General features: G+C 34.4%; 2 protein-coding genes, 1 long non-coding RNA gene and 1 other non-coding gene across 4 annotated transcripts in view; 3 read left to right on the plus strand and 1 right to left on the minus strand.

Moving 5' to 3' along the window:
• Positions 1-87: 87 nt before the first annotated feature.
• LOC117340153 lies at positions 88-6,701 on the plus strand. The gene is made up of 3 exons (XR_004535372.1): positions 88-202; positions 3,925-4,147; positions 6,020-6,701. It is a non-coding gene; the product is annotated as an uncharacterized LOC117340153 (long non-coding RNA).
• Trnar-ucu lies at positions 1,259-1,331 on the minus strand. The gene has a single exon. It is a non-coding gene; the product is annotated as a tRNA-Arg (tRNA).
• Positions 6,702-16,387: 9,686 nt separating the features above from the next.
• LOC117340753 lies at positions 16,388-17,890 on the plus strand. The gene has a single exon (XM_033902515.1). It carries the CDS (start codon positions 16,388-16,390, stop codon positions 17,888-17,890), a length of 1,503 nt encoding a protein of 500 aa, XP_033758406.1.
• Positions 17,891-22,530: 4,640 nt separating this feature from the next.
• Positions 22,531-24,171, plus strand: part of LOC117340754 (protein sel-1 homolog 3-like) — a 35,002-nt gene continuing 33,361 nt past the window's right edge. Inside the window, 2 exon segments of the mRNA XM_033902516.1 lie at positions 22,531-23,076; positions 23,364-23,490. Of these exon segments, the coding sequence (XP_033758407.1) occupies positions 22,551-23,076; positions 23,364-23,490 (653 nt within the window). The 5' untranslated portion in view covers positions 22,531-22,550.

The following is a 24,171-nucleotide window of genomic DNA, read 5'->3' on the forward strand; positions in this document are numbered from 1 at the left end:
CGTATAAGTTACTATTTATTTTATTTTCTTCTTCGTATTAGTTTTTATTTATCTAATTATTATATTTATCTTTTTATTTTTCTTCAGATAATGAACTTTTTGGCTGTCTCCCGCACCATGTATGTGTCACTGCTTCTCGTAGTTCTGTTTGTGATATCAACACACAGTTTCACCAGCTCAGAGGAGGCATGGAAAATTACAGGTGAGACATGCTCATAAAAAAATACTTACTTAGAATCTGATATCAAATAACGAAAGTGTGTCAAACAGGTTTAGTATTGGACCTGAAAAATCTAGGTTCAAGGGGGATAACTCTTACAATGCGTCTGTTTGTCGTTTCTGTCAGCTGTCACTCGTCCGTGTCTGGTTTTAAAAAGTTGGACTTCATTAACAAATATATATAGATATATATTCGGTTTCGGTAGACATGGTATAGTACTAGAAATTAACCAATACGGCTATCCGGTTAGAAAAAAAATAAGACAATTATATGAGGGAAAATATCACATCCAATACCGTAAAATGGCCTACCCTGTAAGTTGGCATTTGTCATTAAATACATGCAAACACACACAATCACTGGACCATGATAGAGTATTGTATGAAAGCCATACATAAATACTCTGTAACGTGCTGACAAACACAAAGCGACAAGTCAGCACAGGGACCTGGGATTGTGTTATATTATTCTCTAGATGTATTTGGAACTTAATACTAGTCCGAATTTTCTGACGATGTTGTTCAAAGTGTATTTATTAAAGGGGATACTAACATCAGAAACTTCCGGGTTAAGTTTGTACATAAAACACCTTTCCAGACGTTCTATTGTGTTTATTAACAAACATTCGGTAAAAATAATACCCCTCGGATGTTCATTAAGAAAATATTTATCTTAATTGTGACACATAGTTTATATTTGTGTAGAGTTTAGATACGACTCCGGCCATGCAAGTTACCCTCCCAATGATCGTAGTTTTCGACGGAACAAACTGTAATTGCTATTTCATCAAGAAAACCGGTTAATACGTATAAACATGACATAAAAGAGATCGAATACTCTTATCGCGACCCTGTAAGCTACTTCACACGTGAATGTGCCAAATTCACACGAGCCCAATCACAGAAATATCATCGCATTGTGGGGTCGAAAATGATGAACTATGAACTATGACTGGATTGTGACATATCAAATTAAACTTCCATAGAGTATTAAAAATGCCGATACATCGTCCTAAAAACATCTTGAAAAAAAAGAATACATCCCCGGCGGGATTCGAACCCGCGGCCTCTGGATTAGAAGTCCAGCGCGCTATCCGCTGCGCTATGGGGACTGCCTGATATGTGAGAGGGGTCCCGAATGGAATTTCAAATTGAATGAAATATCGGAATCGTATTTTGTTATAAGAAAAAAACAAACAACACAAAACTAATTACAAAAGAAAAAAACAAAAAACAAAAACAAACGAATCAAAACAAAATGATAAAGTGGTAAGAATCATTACCAGAATATTTGATTTTTAAAATCCTTTTGAAGTACATCCCAGGCCTACTAGCAGTTACTTCATATTTTGTAATAAATACATCGTCAAGTTTAAGATCAAATATCTTATAAAATATAAATTTATATTTTTTCGCATAGCCGTATAATATCTTTTGTTCCCGGATATGACGCGACAGGTGGCGTTACTGGTCAAGATGAAGTATGTGATTTGTCAATGTAGCGGTAAATGCAAAATGCAGACACGCAGTTAAAGACGAAACAAAATTAAGATTGAATGCAAGCTGAATAAGTGAATGTATCTATTCAAAGGACACATTAATAAAATCATATTCCTGATTCAAATGCAGTCTTATTATCACCAAAAATGATTCAAACGAATCTAATTTTGTTATCCGTGCTGAAACTATGCATTTATTAATTAGTTCGTTAATTTATTTCACCAGCAGTTTTACATTATAACCACCAACATTAAAACTATGCCGTTTATCTTTTTTTAAAGATATTTCTTGTTTTGGAATATTATTTTTAGCGTTTCTTGTACTACAAGCAAGATCGTTTTCCACACAATAGTTTGATTTGGCTTGACTTGGTTCAACCCGTTTTTATTCGATTATTTATAATTCAAGTTTCTAACACCATAATTAAAAATCTTCCTAGCGTCGGACCTAAGGATCATGTTTTATTCATTCTGGGTCTTAGGAATGTGTCAGGCCGCTGTTAGTCAATCCAATCGACTTCAGTGCAATAATAGATCTGGTCGGAGACGGATATCTGTTTGTTATTGTTTTTTTGTTTTTTGTTGTTGTTGTTTTTTTTTTGTTTTTTGTTTTTATTTTTTATATATATATATTTTTTTTTTTTTTTGCATTAACTTGCTTTGTTGATTTGTTTGGTAATATATATCATTATCAGTACATCAGAATATATCTACATGAACCTTTTCTTTTAGAAATACAAATTGAAAACTTATTGAATGACATCACTTGGGTAGTCTAGTATCGCAGAGGTGCGGTAGGTACACGTCTGGTTTTAAGTAGATTACGTCATGCAGTGACGTAGTATTTTATAAAAAAAAGTACATGTGGCTGAACGGCAACAAATACCACTGTATTTCTTAAAATGATCAAATAATTATGTGATATTGAAAATTATATTACATGTGGAATTGACAATTAAATTATATGTGGAATTGGAAATTAAATTATATGTGGAATTGGAAATTAAATTATAGGTGGAATTGGAAATTAAATTATATGTGGAATTGGAAATTAATTATATGTGGAATTGAAAATCCCAGTCCCTCAAGTATTGTTGATAGAACTTATTAGTAACTGTCAAATGTCGGTCAAGTTGAGGTAATCTTTATCGTCGAATTATACATTCATTCAGCAATAACCATAAAAGGACTTTTCCCAAAAACAGTTATAATTTTTGAATATATCATATCAAGTCTTTTTGGTAAAAATCTCGAAAATGGAATTTAAAAGAATGATGAAATTGGTTGGTCGAGAGACATTTTTGCCAGAACTTTGGTTGTGATATGAGAGAAAAGACTTCATTATGTATGTACAATGTATTTGGAATAGGGACATTCCACCATTGGGTCACAAAATTTGGTAAAACCCTCAGAAATCCACGGGTGTCACCACATTTTTTTAACCCTCGAGTTGAATAACCCTTTCCTACATACTTTTGCTAATTCAACTGCAAATTCAGACTGATAACCGACTCTACCGATTTTTTAAAAAAATTTATAATCTAACTTGAACGAACAACACGAACCTTTTGACATTCAACATATCAAATACCGCCAGCTTCTCTGGGTACCTTACTACACTGGAACACCGCTTCTGACCACATACATGTACGTCCTAGCTGGATTTATCTATATTGATGAAGTCATGTTTCGTTACTCGTCCTAGTTTACATCTCTTGTTTTACGTAGAATGATACCGGCATTATAATAATACCTCCTCAAATAACACAATATATATCCATCAGGTACCTTATTACAGTGGCGCAAATATACGTCATCCTACCAGTTTTGTTTTGGGTGGAAATTTAAGGCGGTCAGTTTTTACCGACTCGCCGGTAAGTTTGCCAAATTAGAAATCTTCAGCGGCCATTGTTGTGAATGAGACTGACATCACGAAACCAGACAAACATATTGTAGCTACGTATCATAAAATTTCTTTCGTAGAATGCCTGGTTTGATATAACCGTGTACGGCATTGCGATATGCACGAGAAAATCTACCAAATCGGACATTGTGCGAAAGAGGTGAGATTATAGGTAGCTTCACGTACAATATGGCCGCCTTTCCTTAAAACTATACAACCGGATGGTGACGTAGATTGGTGCCGCGTTGTATTGTGGACATGATGAACACAATTAATTAAAGAAATCTAATCAAATTATTCCAGGCCTACATATCTCATCGAGAGAGAAGATCCGTCATGGATAACAATCTAGCGTCAGAACTCTTCAATCGCGGAGACTCGAATAACGATGAATTACTGTCGCCGTCGGAAATAAAAGACTTCTACGAGACAGTGATTGGATTCCCGCCGAATCTCGCCTTATTTATGTCAACAGGTTTCATGAGGAATGGAGACAACAATGGCGACCACCAACTCGACTTCACTGGTACGTACGGGAACTTATAGGTATTTAGCCGCGAGGGATTTGTTTTAATGATTGAAAAAAAAAAAAAATAATAAGATAATAGTTATTCCTAAAAATAACATTTTACATCACTCCTCCAGAGCCAGTTTTGGGCACATGGCATTATCAAATAAGATTTAATCTAGATTTGAATGGCACGTGTGTTCGATGAGGAATAAGACGCTTTTCTCTCAGAAACACATGGTCCTGTTAGCATTGCTCAGTGAATCGTCTCCGTGTAAATTTTATTTCTTATGATATTTTTTTGTGGTCCTAAAATCGTAAACAGTACAGTGTAGAGAATAAGAATACAGACAAATGGATAATAATGATATATGGTAAAACAGGATGGACATCAGTATTGTGAATTAATTATTATAATTATATCAATAATAAATTTAGCCAATGAAATCATTTCATTTTTAATTACGTAATTGAATAATGTATGACATTTAATGTATTTTGTCTTTCACAATTATATCTAGACATATATTTCCGTCTACTATTGAGTATAAGTTGCTGATCACAGTTAAATAAATAATGGAATTGGCCGCCTATTTCTCTTAAATTACATAAAGTGTAAATTCTATGTTCCTGTGGTATATTAGACCATATACCACTTTCGATTGCTATTTTTTATTACCTACTCTAAATTTACAGTACGCTTTGGCTAATTTGGGAGAATTCCGTATGTGTATGTATATATATAGCAGAATAGTAGGTAACATGAGTATATACATACGTACACATACACACACTTAGTACTATAGTCAATAACGTGCGTAGTACGCTTACATTTCCGAAAGGATAAATATAATTATATACAAATATGTACACATACTATAGTGTATAGTAGGGTTATGTTTCCGAATGAGTAAATATAATTATATAAATATATCATTTACATTATAACCTTCTTATTATATAAATGAAATCACCTAATATTATGATTTCAGATTTTGTAAATTTCACGCCTAATATAGGACAAATATATTATTATAGATACCCGTACCTGCATATCGTACTTAGTAAAAGGTTTATGAAACATTCACTACTGTTATTGACTTTTGAATATCATGGTAAGCACAAGACTTACCTATGTCAAAAAGTGACCAATTTTGGTCAGAAACAACCTGTTATCGATTACGTTACGTATATAAATAATTATAATAAACAGTTTTTGTATCTTGTTTTTATTTTTAATAAAAATTGAATAATGTTTCCTTCATTTTGCAAAACTTTCATTAACGTATGTTACAACTTTACATTTTGTATATATACAAATAATTATCTAAATACTTTTCAATGTTACGGTTGAGTAACGAAAAGTAATATTCAGGTAAGTAAAAATAATTCAAGGGAGGTAAATGCTCCACAATTTTACTAACCTGGAGTGAAAAGAAGGGAAGTAACTCTGAATGATCAGAATGATAAATGAGGAATTCAAATATTCTCTAAATCTACTCTCGTTGACCTGCGTCAATGGTATTCATCTATTTCTCCGAGGAGGGACTCTTATTAGATAGTTTCAGCTGAATGACGGTTGGAATTATTTAAATTTCTGTTATTCGTTTTATAAATGCGATGAAGGTGTCCTACCGTATATTAAACAATATGATGTGTTGAGACGGTACAGTACAATTTTCAAACGCATGAAATTATGTTTAATTTATTTTGTTCAATTTAATTTTAATATACTCAAATGTAAAACACAAAGGCTGCGAAATTCATCCCGATGTGTTGTATAAGGAAGTTATTCCAGATAGGTTAAACAGTTTTCAAACTTACCTGATGGGACGTTTATTTTATTTATTTATTTATTTATTTATTTATTTATTTTATTTATTTTTTCAGAGACACTGTCTGCCATTCAGACCATTGAAGGAAAATGATGCGGATATTGCCCGGTCGGATTCAGAGAAATTTGAAATCACCCTGTCGCAATAGAAACTCCCCAAACATAGTCTCTGGCACCGTGATATTAATTGTGGACGACGAGCTTAGTCTCTGACACCGTGATATTAATTGTGGACGACGAGCTTAGTCTCTGCGGTTTATAATGAAATTGTTACTCAGCATTGTATGAGACGGTTATATTATCATCGTGTGATTTTGAACCGGAAAGGATCATGTGATTTTCAAATATCGTTTTTTTTTTTTTTTATTTATTTAACATTTGATTTTGAAGGACGTGGAATAAAGTAAAAGCATATAATTGTTATATATATATTGTTTCAAGGTATTTTAAAATAAAATTTAACAGGAACATAGACGTTCTTGAGTATTGGTTTCCCAGTGGCCATTTCGTTTCATCAGAAAGTTTCATTTATGTGTGGATCTATGACAAACTTGGCCATGATCTCCCGTAATCACTGAGCACATCACATTCTTCTAAAACCAGGGGATTGACATCTGTAGAGTGGACTAGTAATCGGTTGATCTTAGTACGATTTTGGATTAATGTAAATTGTACATAAACTTGTACAAACCTTACAGAACGTCTACTTATACTTTGTGAATACAGAAAAGAACTTTATTCTTTTATTCTATTTTGTATATTTACATTCTGTGTGACAGTCTCCCATTACTCCTGTGTTAAACCAGATGGTATTTATCATCGTATAAATGCAGCCCAGTTCACATGACGTCACCTTCCGTCAGCGTCAAAAAAAATATGTGGCAATGCGTTCCGGGTGAATCAAACCTAGCAACGATTTCGACTTAAAACAATCGCGTAATTATGACGTCATGTTGGTGCTTTGTTGATCATGGTCACGCCGAGGCTTTGTATTACACATCAATTTGAATGCAAACCAAGCACTACAATGAAATCGATTTCACATGTGCAGTTCTTTCAATTGAACAAACAGGGGCATAGCTGAACTTAAACCCAAGATTTAGCAAAGAGAAAGTGAAGTTAAACGTATCTTAATGTAAATATAGCAATTAAACGCTTGTTAAATTGTATTTATTGTCAATATCAATGCAATCTGGGTGACAGATAACGGGCATCATTCTATTTATCTGTCACCCAGATTGCATTGATCTTGCCAATAAATACAATCTACCAAGCGTTTAATTGTTAGTTAAAGACATCTAAGGTGAGCAAATATTTATTTACAGGACGTTTCAACTATTATTCGGATTTCCGTGCGATAACACCCAACAGAAATGCGCCAAATCATTTTTAAAAAGGACAAAAATCCACCAAACTGATTAAAACTCTCAAAATCGTAAAGACGGAACTCCGCCAAAGTGAAATTGCGAAAAATGTATTTTTGCTCAGATTTAGTTTCTTTTCGTTTAAACGGTTTAACGTTTTTCAATTTTTCGTTATCTCACTTTCATTTCGTGGACAAAACTTGAAAGGATGAAATATCGTATATATCAGCCATCATGGTCATCCTGAATTATGTAAATATAAAATTACACATGGAATAAGTTCTCATATGTAAGCATTATTTATTGGTACATATCGAGCTCAGATAGGTTACGGAGGTAAATCTCGCAGGTGTACTTTTTTTTCATAGGAGTCATTTTTGTCCAAACAGCAGGTGTAGGATGTAGATAGCGAATGCTGAAATGGACATCACGTCAATATATAATATATAAGGTTTTACTCGAGTGTCAATCAAAGGTGCAATATGAACTTAATTATACGAGTTTTATAATTTTATATGGGCGACGACAAATTAAATCATCGAATGAGTTTAGTCGAGTTCCTATTGTATTGACACGAGTGAAAGATTATATATGTCTCGTCAGAATAAAAGTTATTTACCAATAAGACTGGTAAATTTGACTCCAACAAAGGTTTCCACAGCAAAACAATCATGTGACGTCATCACGGCATCGTGTCTTTATGACGTCACAATATTTGTGAAATGACAGAACATGCCAATTCATAAACTAAGTATAAACTGTAATTCAGTTTGAACTTGGACATAGAGCTTGTAATTAAATAATATGACGACACCGTCCTGTGATCTGTTAATTTATTTATATCCACGAAGTGTGGGGCAACACCCTAGGAGACCCTGGTGACTTCAGCACATACAAACTAGATATAACATACAAAAAAAGTGTGAATTTGAATTGATTAACTCAAAGTTAAAACATCAATTTAAACATTTTAAAGTCACCCTTTTTGTCCTCTTAAATAGTACGATGCACCCTATATATGCTAATTTGGTTTATCTTGCGCGATCGATTAAACGTATTGTATCGACAAATATAAACTGACAAAGGTTGCTTTGTGACTTCAGACAATAGGTATACAACAAACGTGATTCTTTATCTCCGGGACGCATCGGTGACCCCCGAACTCACAGGGGCATGCGTACTGGGAATTTGTTTAAATATAATTCACGCCCAGGTTAGGCATGGGAAACTACTCATAACTATACTCAGAAAGAAGCATTTGAGGATTAAATCTCAATCCTGTCATGTTTTGATAAATAATAAATAAATAAATGAATAAATAAAATGGTACGGGGAAAGGACTTGCCTTATGCTTAGCAACGAGCGCTACATCGTGATATGGCAATTAGGTTTTAAAATAAATCTTACAACGGTTTCTGAATAAACACAGATTTTAAGAGCAGAATGGATGAAGTTAAACAGACTCATTTTTCTTTCGTCAATGTATTATTCTAACTTGTATATGTCAAATAAAGTTAACAGGGAAAATCTCGATTAAATAAATCCGGTACACAGGTGCCTGTGTTCTAATTACGTACATGTATATAGATATACATGTATATATAGCAGCCATATTGGATATCGTATCGGATTCCTCACGAGAAATTTATATCACGTCGAGAAAGATCCGCCCGACATACGAGCAAAAGGATCAATTCACGAATCCTACAGTTTTCTGACACGGGGAGAGTATATTTAGAGTTCACGCCAGGACCTGTGCGCAGTGAACGGTGACATTATTCGTCAATACGAAAAGTCAGTTTTTTTTCAGCAGGGAGAGCATGTGACGGTGTTTTGAGAGGACACCGAGAGGGTCAAGAACATTTCAGCGTAAAAAGGTAAAAAAACAAATCCATATTTAAGCATTCCTATAATTGTTGTAGGTTAAACTATTCCTATAACTGTTGTAGATTTAACCATTCCTATAACTGTTGTAGATTTAACCATTCCTATAACTGTTGTAGGTTTAACCATTCCTATAACTGTTGTAGATTTAACCATTCCTATAACTGATGTAGATTTAACCATTCCTATAACTGTTGTAGGTTAAACCATTCCTATAACTGTTGTAGGATTAACCATTCCTATAACTGTTGTATATTTAACCATTCCTATAACTGTTGTAGGTTTAACCATTCCTATAACTGTTGTAGGTTTAACCATTCCTATAACTGTTGTAGGTTTAACCATTCCTATAACTGTTGTAGATTTAACCATTCCTATAACTGTTGTAGGTTTAACCATTCCTATAACTGTTGTAGGTTTAACCATTCTTATAACTGTTGTAGGTTTAACCATTCCTATAACTGTTGTAGGTTTAACCATTCTTATAACTGTTGTAGGTTTAACCATTCCTATAACTGTTGTAGGTTTAACCATTCCTATAACTGTTGTAGATTTAACCATTCATATAATTGTTCTAGATTTAACCATTCCTATAACTGTTGTAGTTTTAACCATTCATATAACTGTTGTAGGTTTAACCATTCCTATAACTGTTGTAGGTTTAACCATTCCTATATCTGTTGTAGGTTTAACCATTCCTATAACTGTTGTAGGTTTAACCATTCCTATAACTGTTGTAGGTTTAACCATTCCTATAACTGTTGTAGGTTTAACCATTCCTATAACTGTTGTAGGTTTAACCATTCCTATAACTGTTGTAGGTTAACCATTCCTATAACTGTTGTAGGTTTAACCATTCCTATAACTGTTGTAGGTTTAACCATTCCTATAACTGTTGTAGATTTAACCATTCCTTTAACTGTTGTAACTTTAACCATTCCTATAACTATTGTAGGTTTAACCATTCCTATAACTGTTGTAGATTTAACCATTCCTATAACTGTTGTAGGTTTAACCATTCCTATAACTGTTGTAGGTTTAACCATTCCTATAACTGTTGTAGGTTTAACCATTCCTATAACTGTTGTAGGTTTAACCATTCCTATAACTGTTGTAGATTTAACCATTCCTATAACTGTTGTAGGTTTAACCATTCCTATAACTGTTGTAGGTTTAACCATTCCTATAACTGTTGTAACTTTAACCATTCCTATAACTGTTGTAGGTTTAACCATTCCTATAACTGTTGTAGGTTTAACCATTCCTATAACTGTTGTAGGTTTAACCATTCCTATAACTGTTGTAGGTTTAACCATTCCTATAACTGTTGTAGGTTTAACCATTCCTATAACTAATAGGTTCAGCTTTCCTATAACTGTTGTAGGTTTAACCATTCCTATAACTGTTGTAGGTTTAAACATTCCTATAACTGTTGTAGGTTTAACCATTCCTTTAACTGTTGTAACTTTAACCATTCCTATAACTGTTGTAGGTTTAACCATTCCTATAACTGTTGTAGGTTTAACCATTCCTATAACTGTTGTAGGTTTAACCATTCCTATAACTAATAGGTTCAGCTTTCCTATAACTGTTGTAGGTTTAACCATTCCTATAACTGTTGTAGGTTTAACCATTCCTTTAACTGTTGTAACTTTAACCATTCCTATAACTGTTGTAGGTTTAACCATTCCTATAACTGTTGTAGGTTTAACCATTCCTATAACTGTTGTAGGTTTAACCATTCCTATAACTGTTGTAGGTTTAACCATTCCTATAACTGTTGTAGGTTTAAACATTCCTATAACTGTTGTAGGTTTAACCATTCCTTTAACTGTTGTAACTTTAACCATTCCTATAACTGTTGTAGGTTTAACCATTCCTATAACTGTTGTAGGTTTAACCATTCCTATAACTGTTGTAGGTTTAACCATTCCTATAACTGTTGTAGTTTTAACCATTCATATAACTGTTGTAGGTTTAACCATTCCTATAACTGTTGTAGGTTTAACCATTCCTATAACTGTTGTAGGTTTAACCATTCCTATATCTGTTGTAGGTTTAACCATTCCTATAACTGTTGTAGGTTTAACCATTCCTATAACTGTTGTAGGTTTAACCATTCCTATAACTGTTGTAGGTTTAACCATTCCTATAACTGTTGTAGGTTTAACCATTCCTATAACTGTTGTAGGTTTAACCATTCCTATAACTGTTGTAGGTTAACCATTCCTATAACTGTTGTAGGTTTAACCATTCCTATAACTGTTGTAGGTTTAACCATTCCTATAACTGTTGTAGATTTAACCATTCCTTTAACTGTTGTAACTTTAACCATTCCTATAACTATTGTAGGTTTAACCATTCCTATAACTGTTGTAGATTTAACCATTCCTATAACTGTTGTAGGTTTAACCATTCCTATAACTGTTGTAGGTTTAACCATTCCTATAACTGTTGTAGGTTTAACCATTCCTATAACTGTTGTAGGTTTAACCATTCCTATAACTGTTGTAGATTTAACCATTCCTATAACTGTTGTAGGTTTAACCATTCCTATAACTGTTGTAGGTTTAACCATTCCTATAACTGTTGTAACTTTAACCATTCCTATAACTGTTGTAGGTTTAACCATTCCTATAACTGTTGTAGGTTTAACCATTCCTATAACTGTTGTAGGTTTAACCATTCCTATAACTGTTGTAGGTTTAACCATTCCTATAACTGTTGTAGGTTTAACCATTCCTATAACTAATAGGTTCAGCTTTCCTATAACTGTTGTAGGTTTAACCATTCCTATAACTGTTGTAGGTTTAAACATTCCTATAACTGTTGTAGGTTTAACCATTCCTTTAACTGTTGTAACTTTAACCATTCCTATAACTGTTGTAGGTTTAACCATTCCTATAACTGTTGTAGGTTTAACCATTCCTATAACTGTTGTAGGTTTAACCATTCCTATAACTAATAGGTTCAGCTTTCCTATAACTGTTGTAGGTTTAACCATTCCTATAACTGTTGTAGGTTTAACCATTCCTATAACTGTTGTAGGTTTAACCATTCCTATAACTGCTGTAGGTTTAACCATTCCTATAACTGTTGTAGGTTTAACCATTCCTATAACTGTTGTAGGTTTAACCATTCCTATAACTGTTGTAGGTTTAACCATTCCTTTAACTGTTGTAACTTTAACCATTCCTATAACTGTTGTAGGTTTAACCATTCCTATAACTGTTGTAGATTTAACCATTCCTATAACTGTTGTAGGTTTAACCATTCCTATAACTGTTGTAGGTTTAACCATTCCTATAACTGTTGTAGGTTTAAACATTCCTATAACTGTTGTAGGTTTAACCATTCCTTTAACTGTTGTAACTTTAACCATTCCTATAACTGTTGTAGGTTTAACCATTCCTATAACTGTTGTAGGTTTAACCATTCCTATAACTGTTGTAGGTTTAACCATTCCTATAACTGTTGTAGTTTTAACCATTCATATAACTGTTGTAGGTTTAACCATTCCTATAACTGTTGTAGGTTTAACCATTCCTATAACTGTTGTAGGTTTAACCATTCCTATATCTGTTGTAGGTTTAACCATTCCTATAACTGTTGTAGGTTTAACCATTCCTATAACTGTTGTAGGTTTAACCATTCCTATAACTGTTGTAGGTTTAACCATTCCTATAACTGTTGTAGGTTTAACCATTCCTATAACTGTTGTAGGTTTAACCATTCCTATAACTGTTGTAGGTTAACCATTCCTATAACTGTTGTAGGTTTAACCATTCCTATAACTGTTGTAGGTTTAACCATTCCTATAACTGTGGTATGTTTAACCATTCCTATAACTGTTGAAGGTTTAACCATTCCTATAACTGTTGTAGGTTTAACCATTCCTATAACTGTTGTAGGTTTAACCATTCCTATAACTAATAGGTTCAGCTTTCCTATAACTGTTGTAGGTTTAACCATTCCTATAACTGTTGTAGGTTTAACCATTCCTATAACTGTTGTAGGTTTAACCATTTCTTTAACTGTTGTAACTTTAACCATTCCTATAACTGTTGTAGGTTTAACCATTCCTATAACTGTTGTAGGTTTAACCATTCCTATAACTGTTGTAGGTTTAACCATTCCTATAACTAATGGGTTCAGCTTTCCTATAACTGTTGTAGGTTTAACCATTCCTATAACTGTTGTAGGTTTAACCATTCCTATAACTGTTGTAGGTTTAACCATTCCTATAACTGTTGTAGGTTTAACCATTCCTATAGCTGTTGTAGGTTTAACTTGTCCTATAACTGTTGTAGATTTAACCATTCCTATAACTGTTGTAGGTTTAACCATTCCTATAACTGTTGTAGGTTTAACCATTCCTATAACTGTTGTAGGTTTAACCATTCCTATAACTGTTGTAGGTTTAACTTTTCCTATAACTGTTGTAGGTTTAACCATTCCTATAACTGTTGTAGGTTTAACCATTCCTATAACTGTTGTAGGTTTAACCATTCCTATAACTGTTGTAGGTTTAACCATTCCTATAACTGTTGTAGATTTAACCATTCCTATAACTGTTGTAGGTTTAACCATTCCTATAACTGTTGTAGGTTGAACCATTCATATAACTGTTGTAGGTTTAACCATTCCTATAACTGTTGTAGGTTTAACCATTCCTATAACTGTTGTAGGTTTAATCATTCCTTTAACTGTTGTAACTTTAACCATTCCTATAACTGTTGTAGGTTTAACCATTCCTATAACTGTTGTAGGTTTAACCATTCCTATAACTGTTGTAGATTTAACCATTCCTATAACTGTTGTAGGTTTAACCATTCCTATAACTGTTGTATAATTAACCATTCCTATAACTGTTGTAGGTTTAACCATTCCTGTAACTGTTGTAGATTTAACCATTCCTATAACTGTTGTAGGTTTAACAATTCCTATAACTATTATAGGTTTAACTTGTCCTATAACTGTTGTAGATTTAACCATTCCTTTAACTGTTGTAGGTTTAACCATTCCTATAATTGTTGTAGGTTAAACCATTCCTATAACTGTTGTATATTTAACCATTCCTTTAACTGTTGTAGGTTTAACCATTCCTATAATTGTTGTAGGTTTAACCATTCCTATAACTGTTGTAGGTTTAACCATTCCTATAACTGTTGTATAATTAACCATTCCTGTAACTGTTGTAGGTTAACCATTCCTGTAACTGTTGTAGGTTTAACCATTCCTATAACTGTTGTAGGTTTAACCATTCCTATAACTGTTGTAACTTTAACCATTCCTATAACTGTTGTAGGTTTAACCATTCCTATAACTGTTGTATATTTAACCATTCCTATAACTGTTGTAGATTTAACCATTCCTAAAACTGTTGTAGGTTTAACCATTCCTATAGCTGTTGTAACTTTAACCATTCCTATAACTGTTGTAGGTTTAACCATTCCTATAACTGTTGTATATTTAACCATTCCTTTAACTGTTGTAGGTTTAACCATTCCTATAATTGTTGTAGGTTTAACCATTCCTATAACTGTTGTAGGTTTAACCATTCCTATAACTGTTGTAGGTTTAACTTTTCCTATAACTGTTGTAGGTTTAACTTTTCCTATAACTGTTGTCCTATAACTGTTGTAGGTTTAACCATTCCTAAAACTGTTGTAGGTTTAACCATTCCTATAGCTGTTGTAACTTTAACCATTCCTATAACTGTTGTAGGTTTAACCATTCCTATAACTGTTGTATATTTAACCATTCCTTTAACTGTTGTAGGTTTAACCATTCCTATAATTGTTGTAGGTTTAACCATTCCTATAACTGTTGTAGGTTTAACCATTCCTATAACTGTTGTAGGTTTAACTTTTCCTATAACTGTTGTAGGTTTAACTTTTCCTATAACTGTTGTCCTATAACTGTTGTAGGTTTAACCATTCCTATAATTGTTGTAGGTTTAACCATTCCTATAACTGTTGTAGGTTTAACCATTCCTATAACTGTTGTAGGTTTAACTTTTCCTATAACTGTTGTAGGTTTAACCATTCCTATAACTGTTGTCCTATAACTGTTGTAGGTTTAACCATTCCTATAAATGTTGTAGGTTTAGCCATTCCTATAACTGTTGTAGATTTAACCATTCCTATAACTGTTGTAGGTTTAACCATTCCTATAACTGTTGTAGGTTTAACTTAACCATTCCTATAACTGTTTGTAGGTTTAACCATTCCTATAAATGTTGTAGATTTAACCATTCCTATAACTGTTGTAGGTTTAACTTAACCATTCCTATAACTGTTATAACTTTAACCATTCCTATAACTGCTGTAGGTTTAACCATTCCTATAACTGTTATAGGTTTAACCATTCCTATAACTGTTGTCCTATAACTGTTGTAGGTTTAACCATTCCTATAACTGCTGTAGGTTTAACCATTCCTATAACTACTGTAGGTTAACCATTCCTATAACTGTTGTAGATTTAACCATTCCTATATCTGTTGTAGGTTTAACCATTCCTATAACTGTTGTAGGTTAACCATTCCTATAACTGTTGTAGGTTTAACCATTCCTATAACTGTTGTAGGTTTAACCATTCCTATAACTGTTGTAGGTTTAACCATTCATATAACTGTTGTAGGTTTAACCATTCCTATAACTGTTGTAGGTTTAACCATTCCTATAACTGTTGTAGATTTAACCATTCCTATAACTGTTGTAGATTTAACCATTCCTATAACTGTTGTATGTTAACCATCCTATAACTGTTGTAGGTTAACCATCCTTTAACTGTTTTGAATTTAAAAGTTCCAATAAGTGTTTAAGTTTCTAGGTACTATATCGCGTGAGCTTTCAAGAACCATCTGAACTTTTTATTTTAATCATACATTTGATAATCTCACCATGGCCCTTACATGTTGTTTTTGTTGATCTTTAAGGATTCGTAATTTCAAAATGAGGAATATGCACTGATGTGAATAAAGAGATCGGTGAATCTCCTCCAGTAAACAATAAATATCTTTGCCATGCCAGGAGACCTTTTGGAACTAAAGATGGAGGAACTTGATGGGTCTGTATTAGCTGGACATGGTATACAATATTGAGAGACAGTGGTATTGTGTGATAGAAACCTCTGTTGATTAGATAGGAAAGTCAATAAACCAACCAAATCAAAATGCCGAAGAAAAAGTCACAACCCGAACCAAGCGCGATCAGCAAGAAATGCCCTGCACACCCTGAGAATGACGTCATGTTTGTGTGTAAAAACTGCATGGAGGAGCTGGTGTGTTCGCATTGTGTGACGTCAACACATAACGGCCACTTTTTCGTTGAGTTAGAGGATTTTGTGATTCAGAAAAAAGACGACATCGACCAGTTTCTTCGAGAAGCAGAACGGGATTTGCCGATGATTAAAAACAAGATTGCAGCTACTGAGAAAAATTTGAATGGAAATGATGGCTACTTCAAGGACATCATCAGCGACATCCAGCGGCAGGCGACGGAACTAAAGTCAGAGATAGACAAGATTAGCGACAACTATATTCTGCTTTGCGAGCAAATGGAAGAAGAAAACAAAGACAATCTCCGGAAGTTCAAACAGGAACTTGAGTTTATCTATAGTGGAATGGCGACGCTTGTGAAGACATGTCGCGATGCTATTGCGTCAGATACTGACATGGAGATTATCTACGCAGAACGGAAGATTCCAGAAGATCGGGAAATCCCGACCGATTTCCCTTTAAAAGCAGCAGTTTTCCGTCCCGGGAATTCAGGTACCGAACAGAAGATTCGGGTCTTCGGAACGCTTGCAATTGAAGGGAGTAACAGTCTGAGCGAACGGTCCGCACTTTCATCGTCTCCTGAAAACCTGGAAGTCCTTTCGGAGTTCCAACACAACAAAAGAATCCACTCCATGTGTCCAGTGGGAGAGAATGTCTGGTTGCTCGAGCGACTCAGCCAGGAGATTCTTCTTGTGAACCTCAGCGGGGCCGTCCAGCGCACGATCACAAATGAGTCTAGAGTCTACGATATCGCCGTCTCCAAGGAAACTACAGACCTGTGGCTCGCGTGCGAAGACCGCACGATCAGAGAGGTTCATACAGCCACCATCCCCGTTATCAGATTCCGGGTAGAAGAAACTCCACGCTGTCTGTGTATCACGGGAGATGATTACATTATCATAGGTATGGATCGGAAGATCGTCATATACTCCAGTGAAGGTCACATCGAGCGAGCAATGGACAAATTCAGTCCATTGGCTCGAATGCTGAAACGACCACATCACATGACCGCATGCGATCGCGCAGCTGAAGTGGCTGTTATCGTGTATGACAATCAAGTCACGCGCAAACTGCACGTGACTGTTGTTGACGAGAGTTTACAGCTGAAGTATCATCACGAGGGAGACTGTGTCACCATCCGAAATGGTAGCATCCGCGCTTCCGGTTACAGCCCGTCCCGGAAGTTCCGCCCGTATGATGCGTGCTACGATAAGCAGAAGAACATGCTAATCACAGATATGAATAACAAATGTGTGGTCATCGTCCACGGGAAGAACAAGAAGATGGAGACACTTGTTACAGAGGACTTTGAGCCTCATGGCATCGCTCTCCAGGACAACGGCAACCTGTGGGTCGGCCTCGAGGGCAACAAGGTCAAGGTTTACAAATATAAATAGACTTCAGGTGTAAATATAGAATATTATGGGATGTTGGACCGTGATATTTCGGACTTTAGTGTTTTTGTGACATCACATGACTGGACATTGTCTCATTGTTAGGATATTTTTTACACGAATATACGTACACAGATATGTTTTATGCATGGAAATGCGAAGCAGAGAGACGCACCATACGGACATGATACGATTAAGTCGTTACTTGTATCTTTAACAAAATCCTATATACAGTACATGTATCTACATTAACTTATAGCTTCTATCAGTCACTATTCTTAGATATCGGGAAATTTCTCTTCTGGCAGAGAACAGAGAATATTCAAATTGAACTTTACAGGGATTTCTGTTTTGAACACCTTTGATTGATTTAAACATATTTTATTTGTTATTTACAATCTATTACAAAGAGATTGGGCACAAGTTTTCCAACTTATATTAAGCCCTCTCCCGATACAATTTTACATTGAGAGAAAATTTACATGATGGCAGTTTTATTTACATATTTACAATCTAATTTTATAAGAAATAGAGAGAAAGAGAGAGAGAGAGAGAGAGAAGGGGAGGGAGACGGAGAGAAAGGGGAAGAGAGGGGGAGTTGGAGGGGGGAAGGAAGAGAGAGAGAGACAGACAGACAGAAGGGGAGGGAGACGGAGAGAGTGACGGAGAGACGGGAAGAGAGGGGGAGAGACAGAGAGAGATTTTATAAGATATTGATACAAATAATCTTATATATTTGGGATATACATGTATATCTAAATACTTAATAAAAACAAATAGTTTTGTGGTAAACCTAAGCGGACTCGGGCAACAATCACTTTGGTACACAATTCGACTTTCCTTTCGTTCAAACTTGTCTAATGTCTATGATAATCCATGCCAGACCTTGAACGTGTTTCAAGCTTAAAGCTAGCAGTCTTGACCACTGGAAGTCATTTTACGTGTCAATTCAACTTTATTCTGATTCAAAATAAAATGCATGGAGATATTTACGATATAAAATATAGTAAATGTTGCGTTCGTTGACGGAAGCGCAAAGCACTGTTTCATGATAAATGTACATTTGTATAGTATAAGGACAAACAATATTATTAATTATTCTGATAAAAGTGTAAGTTTCTTCATTCTTTTCTGTATTACAGTAGTATCCATTGATTACTTCATAGAGCTTAATCACATTTCATCTCACCCAACAACAGTTATCTTAGTGTAAATACCCACACTCAGACAGTGACGGCCATTCAAGCAAGTAATGGAATTCGTCCCCAATTTGCTTGATGTTACTGTGAAGACATTTTCTTTCATAATCATCAATATCATGCCATCTGCAGGTTTCAAAATTATTTTTAGAAATTTTATAACCGGACGACGGATTCGATCCCAAAATTTTCACCAGTATTAAAATATCTTCATCAAGTAACACGAGCGTTTTGAATTTGTCTGTATTTAGGCTGAGTCAGCAAATGACGTTACATTAATTTTGTCATCTAGAATATAAAAAAAATAAAGAATCTATATATCTACTTCTGTAAAATACAAAAACAATTAATCATTGCGATTGTGAAAACGGTATACATAAACGCCTCTCAAGGTAAAAACGAGGGCAATCCAAGAGAAAGTGATATGCGTTCTCACAAAGGTTACCACGTTAACATTCAGCGGTTTCTACAAGATTAACACGAAATAGTCTTACCCGAGAGATATCGGGTTTTTGGTGACGCAACTTTGTATGTATATTAATTTTCCTATCACCCAATCCAAAATACTTTACACGTATTTAGGGAGCCGCGGTGGCCGAATGGCTAAGGTGTCCCGACACTTTATCACTAGCCCTCCACCTCTGGGTTGCGAGTTCGAAATTAATCACCCAATCCAAAATACTTTAATCTTATTTAAATCTGGAGTAATTGATTCTATGAAGGTGCAGATATCGATTATCTGGTCTGTCGGCTATAGGTGTTAAAATAATAATGATTTTTTTATAGTTACCGTTATGAAAAATCACCTACAGTTTGGTTGTTAATCAAGCATTAAAATCACACAAGAAGTTTTAATGGGGGGTGTCGGTCACCTAACTATCCCCGGCTACTGGAAACTAAAGTCCCATTGCGGGCAGATATTTTTCATTACTACTTCCTCAATATTTCAGTTCTATGTTCACAAAAACAATTTAGAAAAATTTTAATAATACTTTCCACACATGCTAGCTTAGGGAGTTCTCGATCACATACAGGCGACATGCCAAACAAGGTCAATTCACCCTAAACGTAATTCGTGACGTCACCGATGCAACAGCTGGAGAAAATACCGTGTGATGGGGAGATAACTCTATCAGAAAATATACACACACACCAAGATGGCGAGCGATGTTATAAACTTTGGTCGTCTGCACCTCCTTCCTGTTCTAGTCCTAATCATACAGGTAAGTCAAAGTAATCAACAGGTGAGTCAAGCTACTGGTTGAGTGTGTTACTTCTGATTTTGTTTTTCACTTGAAATGATCAACTGACATTGACATATATGTTTTTAATCCGACACTGAAGCTAGAGTAGTCAGCTGATGTGCACTGTTAGAGATCTACTCTACGTGTTAAACTGTATTCATTGTGTGTGAAGGCCCGCGAGAAATACACCTGTCTTTTGAAAGTCATCCATGTGTGATGATTAAGTTCAAGGTAGCCGGACGTCTTTCTTCCTTACTAAATATGTACCTAGCCTTATAATGAAGTTTGATATATAATACTCGCACCGAATACCCGTATCAAATTTCACGTTTGTTTTTACTCCAATACTACCTAGATTTAGTTACCATTCATGGTAACTTATCCTACTGTTTCCTCTGTAGTAACATACCAGTTATCAAGAAAACTTAAGAATCGCGCTCATTCTTCAAAATCATTTATTATCAAATTTAAACAACATTTGTGATATTTTTTTTATTTGTTACTGAGCAATTTCATCTAACTAAACATGTTTCGTATGGCTACGTAAACTAAAACATTATATAAGGGAAATATTCAATAACGACCAATGTATTGATATATTTTACTGACTTTTGTTAAGTTTTTGATGTTGTATAAAGTTTTTCGATTTGTTTATAAAATGTTTAGCTAGTTTTGTAAACGTGGAGTAATAAAGATAAGAAAAAGTAGGTTTGTGCACGGGCTACCCACGATGATCTGCCACGTATCCCAATAACTCGCGTACACATATCGGTCTCCATTGATCTGATGTACTGAGGGGGACAGGGTCACTGCTTTTTCAAACTTATCTTTCGTTCCTGTTATCTTGCCGAACTTGGAAACACATAAGATTTAAAATCCGTCTCATACAAATGTCTTACTGTATTGACCAGCCAATATAATGAAACAAATCTATATAGAATGCATTTATCACGTTTTAAATTGAAGTAACAAAAACGTCGACGATCCTTTTAAATATTTTTGATAAATTTGATTTAAATTCCCCTTATCGCGCCTCTTATATTTCTATCGTTGTTTAAATCCTATGTAATTATAATGAAATCAATTTTCAAAGCTGACTACGTACAGAAATTTGAGGCACAATAAGGGTTTCCAAAAGAACACGCGTGACAGTAACATCTGTTGCCAGGCAGATGGACAGATCGATAGAAAATAAAGATATAATACAAATACAGTAGTAGCGACTATTGACAAGCTACAAAGATCTGTTCCCATACATGCTGTTTTATATATTTTACTTACATGTAGTAAAACGTCACAGGTTAAGCGGTATATATACCAAAATGCAGTACCTCGAATATGTTTCACGGGGAGTACTAGAGTTTTCATAGAAAGAGCGAAAAGTTCCAAATTACCCAGATTGGTATAAGTTGATATTATTCTCCGACAGTATTCGTTATACACTAGTTTGTATATGGTAGTATCGTTGATAATAGAACTAAATACAAGATTTCACTGATAAAAACAATCTCTAGCTAAAAGAAATTAGATATAAATGTATAATGTAAAATGCATGAAATATACATCATACAGGTAACATGTAAGTTATCTATAAGTTATAACATAGACGTTAGCAACAATAAATACATGTATATAATTATGATATGAAATATATGCCACGTGTAAGTTATATAATATAAAGAATATACGTCACTTGAAAGTTTTGAAATATATAAAATATAGTCATATGTAAGTTATATACTATAAATAAAATACACGTCACTTGTAAGTTATGTGATAAAATAGATATGTGTAACGTGTCATGCAGTATATATACAATGTATAATATATTAAATCTATTTCACGTGTAAGCTGTATAATATATAACATATTCGTAAATTGCGTAATATATTTACATAAATACATTTATATATATAAACTAGAGTGATTAATGATACAGTGCATTAAACTTTTTATACAGCTTTATAACTGTACCAATAAAATCGTTTATAGATATGAGGATAGAAAATCATCCATGTTCGTCAACAAAATATACCTATATTTGTAGGTCTTAGACTTCTGTAAAGGTCAAAATGTAAGTTTTCCTGGAACGAAAATAACGATAGCTTATATTCATATAAAAATGAATTAAGCCTATATTTGAAGTTATTCATTTTTTAATGTCATAACATATCAACTGAAATCCAGGTTTACGGAGGCAGGCAACCAAGCACCGTTTCCATGGAGACGAATCAGGAGAAACATCTAGATCCGGATTTGATACAGATATTGGACCCACCGGAAGTGCTTTATACCGGAATGTGGCTTACGGTGGAATATAGATGTTCAAAAGACAGAATAATTGGACTAGAAGTTACCGGAAGTTTAGACAAACGAAAAGAGGAAAGAAAACTCTTTAGAAAAGCATGGAAGTGCAATCCGGAAAATAACAATATAAAGAAAAAACGAGTGAAGTTAAAATTTCCGGATAGTGTAGGGTTTAGACAGGATTTATTTAACACACAGATAACATTAGTGAATTCACCGAAATTAAAAGCGTGGAATTTGGATCCAGTATGGTGGCCTAGTTGTCGGAAGTACCATAATGCATATTGGAGATCTAGGGTTAAAGTTTCTTATGATGTGAAATTACCTCATCCACATGCTAGGCGATCCAAGGGCGGATTCAACTCATGTCCGAAATGGCCTTTGCTATATTTAGCTGAGGCACAGGTGAAAACGATAGAGATGTGCCGAAGGGAACCTGGTTAGTATGTTTTCTGATAGCTATGTTCTAGTACGATATTATCCAACTATTTATTTGTGTTTGCATTTAGTCTTGTCGTATGCTCTCTACTGTTCGGCCGATGTCTTGAAACCAAGTGGTCACTACATCATAGCAGTAGATTGTGTTTTCTTTAGTAACCTAACTTCATATAATTTAATTTTCACCTCGCACGGGAGTTTATCATTCCTAATTACGGTACACGTCATTGTCTCAGTCTGGAATACCAAACAATATCTACAAACGTTTATAGTGTTCTATAATTGCAGAATACATTCACACCATCAACTTCCCTGTTGCAATCAACGGACTTTCTTACGGAGTTGTGCGGAAATTCCCGAAATATAACGACAGTATTCTAGAAAATGCTCGGAAAAAATCGTTCCGGAAACCAGTGTAAGTATCAGCAGATATATACATAGACAAAGAAAGTTTTTTTTTTCTTTTCTTTTAATCATGTCGTCTCTTGGAGTCCTGTTTGAGATGTACTCTGTCTAAGTATCCTACCATTGAAATGTTACCAGATGTTAGTAGCCAGTCTCATAATACTGTACTATGATAATGCTTACTTACCATCAGAAATATACAGAAATGCAACCTAGACTATTAATATTGTTGTGTAACGCTATTACGTCTTGTTTCAGATTTATCCTGTGTCTGCCGACAAAGCTATACCGTTTTCTATGTCCTGTTTCAGATTTATCTTGTGTCAACCGACAAAGCCTGCAGTGTCACCGGACAAATCTATAACGTTTCAATGTGTCCTGTTTCTGATCTAGATTTACGTTGTGTCTGCGAACTTTTCTATGTCCTGTTTCAGATTAACCCTGTGTCTGAAGACTTTGTTATGTGCCATTACTATGTCATGTTTTAGATCTAGATTTCCGTTGTGTCTGCGAACTTTTCTATGTCCTGTTTCAGATTTACCCTGTGTCTGAAGACTTTGTTATGTGACATTTCTATGTTCTGTGTCAGATCTATATTGAACTTGTATCTGCGGACTTTTCTATGTCCTGTTTCTGTTTTATTCTGCGTTTGTAGACATTGTTATGTTGCATTTTATGGTCTATTTCAGAT

This window comes from Pecten maximus, chromosome 13 (assembly GCF_902652985.1).
Source record: "Pecten maximus chromosome 13, xPecMax1.1, whole genome shotgun sequence".
Lineage (NCBI taxonomy): Eukaryota > Metazoa > Mollusca > Bivalvia > Pectinida > Pectinidae > Pecten > Pecten maximus.